The sequence below is a fragment of the Palaemon carinicauda genome, unplaced genomic scaffold, assembly GCF_036898095.1.
Source record: "Palaemon carinicauda isolate YSFRI2023 unplaced genomic scaffold, ASM3689809v2 scaffold3217, whole genome shotgun sequence".
NCBI classification, from domain to species: domain Eukaryota; kingdom Metazoa; phylum Arthropoda; class Malacostraca; order Decapoda; family Palaemonidae; genus Palaemon; species Palaemon carinicauda.
Window position 1 is genome coordinate 12,501 of NW_027170890.1, and position 5,000 is coordinate 17,500.

The following is a 5,000-nucleotide window of genomic DNA, read 5'->3' on the forward strand; positions in this document are numbered from 1 at the left end:
TGAGTTTCATTATTCTTCCTAACATGGAAAGGACCCATATGATCAATGAAAACATTAGCAAATGGCTTGGATGGTAAATTAGACCTGAATTCCCTATATGAATTCTGACTAAGTTTGAAAGTTCTATTACAAAAACGCCTACAATGCACACATTGTTTTAATGCTTTTTTGATGGTCGAAAAATGCCTAGGGATATGAAATTGTCGTCGTATTTCAGCTAGAACTGAATAACATCCTGCATGAAACAGATTGAAATGAACATCCAAAATAATTAGCTTCGTCAAAGCACTGTCTCTCGGCAGTAAAATAGGAAAACCATTATTGCTAAACCATTTCTTAAATTTGCTTTTAACCCTAAGAATACCATTTTCATCCATGAATATATTAAGCTGAGTAATGGGGTTAGGAATGGCCTTCAGATTAAAACTATTCTTATTTTGAAAGTAAGCAAAGATCTCTGGAAACCACTTCCTTTGCTCTGTTATAACAACTCTCTTACTAGCTTCTGCAAAGAGATTAGTGTTGGTATCAGATGAGGTTTGAGAACATATACCTGCCTTTGACTTCCAGTTTCTTATTCCTACTAGTATTCTTCGATAAATCAGAATCAACTTACGAAAGCTGGAATAATTGCAGGGATCAATAATATATTCAGGAGAACCTGTTAAGGAAGAAAAAGTAGTTTGAGAAAGTTCTGCCCCTAAAGGTGCATTCAACTTGGAGAGGTACCCAGAGTCTGTGACAGTCATGGGATTTGGAATAATAAAAGTCATGTCATGTTCCACACCAGGGAGGTCATCCAACTTCTTGCCTGGACCGACGAGAAAATTAGTTTTATACAACTGCTTATGTGAGAGGCATCTAGTAACACAGTCGGCCGGATTCTCTTTCCCTGAAATGAAACAGAATCTTATTGGAAATCGTTGACACAATTTTTGAATATTACCAATTCTATTCATTACGAAAGTTGAACACCTTTGCATTTTATCCAGTTTCTGGGAGGAAGAATTAAGCCAGTGTAGGGCACAAAGAGAATCAGCATAGAGAACCATTTCTACTATGTTAACAGGTTTCAGGCAAGAAGGTCCAGAGATATCTCTTTGCAGTTCCACGAGAGTTTCGGCACCCAAAACAATGGCATTTAACTCTAATGAAGGAATTGACTTATTCTTCAGCTGAGTGTTAATCATACGGTTCTTAGCTTGAACAAAACTTACCTTACCAGATTCAACGTGCTGCAAAAAAATTACTGAACCATATAAGTCGTGACTAGCATCAGTATAAGCCATAAGCTTATAAGTACCATTCCTTGGTCCGACATATCTACCTATCTTAATGGGAGGAGAAGCATTAGCTTGTTTACATATATTTCCCCATTCACGTTGAAGCTCTAATGGCAACAATGCATCCCAACCAAGGTTTTTATTGCACTGAAGCCTGTGCATAAACAAACGGCTTCTGTTTAAAATAGGCATGTTAAAGCCATATATGTCAAATTGAGAAGCAATTGTTCCTAAAACAGCACGTTTAGTGGTGGCCTTGCCATCAAGGCAAATAGGCTTTGTAAATATTTCATCTCTTACTCTGTCCCATGCAAGACCAAACAACTTTGTAGTTTCAGGGGTCTGAGTTTTCATGTCTTCATCTATCTTAATTTGTAAGGAATTATCATTAGTGATAATCTGCTGAACCTCGAATTTGTACGGAGCAAAAATGCGAGGCAGCTCATTATAAGCCCATTCTAAAGACTCTCCAGTTTCCATGGTAATTGCACCATTATCCATATACAGCAAGGTATACATTAAATGTTTTAATTCTGACAAATCTTTATCCTTTTCTTCCTTAAAAGCTAAAATATAATATAAGGAAAGCATTAACAAAAACGGGCTACAACGCAACCCAAAACTCAGCCTCACATTGCGATAAGCAACAACAGAAAAGTCCCCAGCTTTAACATTTTTATACCAAAGAAACAGCAATTTTGACTGATCAGATTCACTTAATGAAAGCATATTGAATGCTTTTTTCAAGTCATAGGTAAGCAATTTCTGACCGAACCTTAAATGAAGAAAAGCTGAGGATAGCTTTTGGTTCAATGTGGGACCTGGATGCATACACTGGTTGAGAGAGAGGCTTAGTTTCTTATTTTTCTCATTCTCTCTCAAATTGGATAAAAAGACTACACGACACTTAGTCGTCTCCCTCTCAGGCTTAAAAATTCCCATGTGAGGAAGAAAAACATAATCTGGGTGCAGGGCTTTATATTGTTCAAGATCATGAATAGGTTTTATTATACCAGCTGCTATTTGATCCTTAATAGTCTGATCCATTAAATGTAAATAACCCACATTATTTTTAAGCTTCCTAAAATTAGACTTCAAAATTACCTCTGCTAAATGTTCATTTTTCGATAGCAAGTGTGATACCTCACCATTCCAAAGTAAGGGAACTCGAATCCTACCATCTACTTCTCTAGATATATTATTAAAAGTATAATCAACTAACTGCTTATTCAGTTCTACAGTCTCTTCCTCATAAATAGTTTGGTCATAATTAATGAATTTAGGGCATTCAAGCTCCAATATTTCATTTGTTGCCTTTTGTAGTTTACACTCCATAAGCTTTCCCTTGTCATTCAAAACCGAAAAATTACTACTAACTTTCAAAGTATCATAGTGAAGGTCATGAACCTCATCATCCAAAGTAGGTATGATAGAATCTGCAACAAATAACGAGTGAGTGTGGACACTTACTAAAGACTCCACACTAGGTGGACTAGGAATACTAGCACTAACAGACATCGAATGACATGGCAAAAAATCTATATTATCGATCAATCTTTGAACATTGCCTACCAACATAACGCCCATTGGGGAATCTACATATACTGACAGAGTACCCTTTCCAAACAGGACGTCTTTACTTGGAATACAATAAGCAGCATCAGAACCAAGCAGAAATTCAATATCCTTTACTTCCCGGATATTTGAATGAAGACCCCCATCAGCAAATGAAAACCCTTTATCTAAAAAACCCTTCACTGCCGTGCCGAGCATCGGCAAATTCAACTTAATCTTTATTTCAGGAATAACCATGGCTGGAATCTTATAACGACCATTTCCTAGTGTAATAGGCACCTGAACTACCTTGCTCCGATAAGTTTTAACACCATTGAAACCATGAATTGTAAGATTAACATTATTTCTGATAGTTTCAAAGTCATAAGTATCAGCTAATTTCTGTGAAACAAAAGTACTTTGAGACCCACTGTCTTTTATACCCCTATACAAGCGCTCTTGTCCAACAATGCCAAAAGTGAAAGTAGGAAGAACAGAGTCACTAACGAAATTTGAGAACACTGTAACCCCATTATTTGTTTCTGTGCTTGCTATAGCTTCTTCACTTTTCTTACAATCAGATGAATTATCTTTGTTACACAGAAAAGAAAAATGCCAGCCAAAACATTTAAAACACTTTTGTTTAAACCTAAAATTACATTTAGCAGTGGGATGCGAAAAACTAGCACATTTCAAACAGCCTTTAAAATACTTTAATTTATCTACTTTAGACTGAGGAGTAGGAAATTTTGTACATTTATATAGTAAATGATTGAAATCCTTACCATGAACCTTAGAACATAACGAACAACTAGGTAGGACTTTATTCTTAGGAGAATGCACTTTAACTGCCAAACTAGCAAAACTATCAGCATTTTCAGCACTACCATTGCATGATAAGGAATGCTTTGAAGGCGTAACATTTGACACTTTTCTCGAGTTTTCATACCTCTCGCAAGCTACAAAAAAGTTATCCAAAATTTCCGTAATTGAAGGAGAAGTCTTATTAGTAATTTGCACTAACTCTTTTCTAAATTCATCATTCAAACCTAGCCAAGCAAAATAAGTCAAAAAATCATCAGAGGACATTTGCAAAACCTTAGTAGACTCACATAAATTCCTTAACCTAGATACATAATTAAATGGGTCATCACCTGGATTTAGTTTCAACTCTGTTAGTTTCTTAACGGTGGAAGACTTCCTAACTTCTTCCGAAGCAAAAGCTTTAATCAAGAGCGATTTAGCATCTTGGTAACTCTGTTTATCTGCTTCAAGAGAATTCAGCAAAACCTTAGCCCGACCTTCAACTTGCTGTTTAAGCAAAAGTAACAAATCCCTATCGGGATATTTATAAACACCAGTAGTAGCCTCAAATTCTACAAAAAACTGTAAGAGATCCTCATTTTCCTTGCTACTAAATTTTGGGAGGGGCGCTGTTGGCTGCTTTAATAAACTAAGAGCTGTGTCCGTGACACTACGGGAAGGAGAAACTTCAAGTAAAGGCAAACATCTCTCTATCTTCTCTAAATAATCAATACAACCCAAACATTCCTCTTCTAATTCGAGTTCTGTAACTGCGCTATCCTCAAACTTTAAATTTTGAATTTTAGAATCCAAGTCTAACAAACCCTTCTGGTAACTTAACAGGAGACACATTTCCGATATTTTCCGGGATGCAGTAAAATTTGCATAGGACCCCAATTTATTAAAGGCATCAGTTACTTTCTTACGAATAACCTTTCTCTGAGTAATAAGCAATTTTAAATTTGACATTATATCTTACTTGACAAAAAATCACCAACAACAAAGATCGTTAATAGAAAACCCGTGGGAGTGAGCTACAGCTAAACTAGTACAACCTAATTTTGAGAGCCTCTTAATTAATTACCTAACATGCAACTATCCTGTCACGGTCGCCATGAACTAAATTTTTATCAAGGAGACACCAAAAACACTGGTAAAAACTATAGGCACCAAGGAAACACATAAAATAATTAATTTGTATATTAACAATATACTAACATAAATAGAGAACTTCCCTTAAGTAAACATAAGCAACTTAAATAAACTATTAGAGGCTCTCAATAACTGCCCGAGGTCCTGAAGTAATTAACAGCTAGATGCGAAGTAGTGGGTATAACACAATGTCTCCATTCAGTTCGG

At 35.9% G+C, this 5,000-nt stretch overlaps 1 protein-coding gene across 1 annotated transcript in view; it reads right to left on the reverse strand.

Moving 5' to 3' along the window:
- LOC137636544 (uncharacterized) overlaps positions 1-5,000 on the reverse strand; it is a 6,867-nt gene that overhangs the window by 1,027 nt on the left and 840 nt on the right. Inside the window, exons 2-3 of the mRNA XM_068368945.1 lie at positions 617-5,000; positions 331-505 (exon numbers count right to left, since the gene is read on the reverse strand). The exon at positions 617-5,000 is cut by the window's right edge and continues 7 nt beyond it. Of these exons, the coding sequence (XP_068225046.1) occupies positions 331-505; positions 617-4,610 (4,169 nt within the window). The 5' untranslated portion in view covers positions 4,611-5,000. The remainder of the gene's footprint in view (positions 1-330; positions 506-616) is intronic.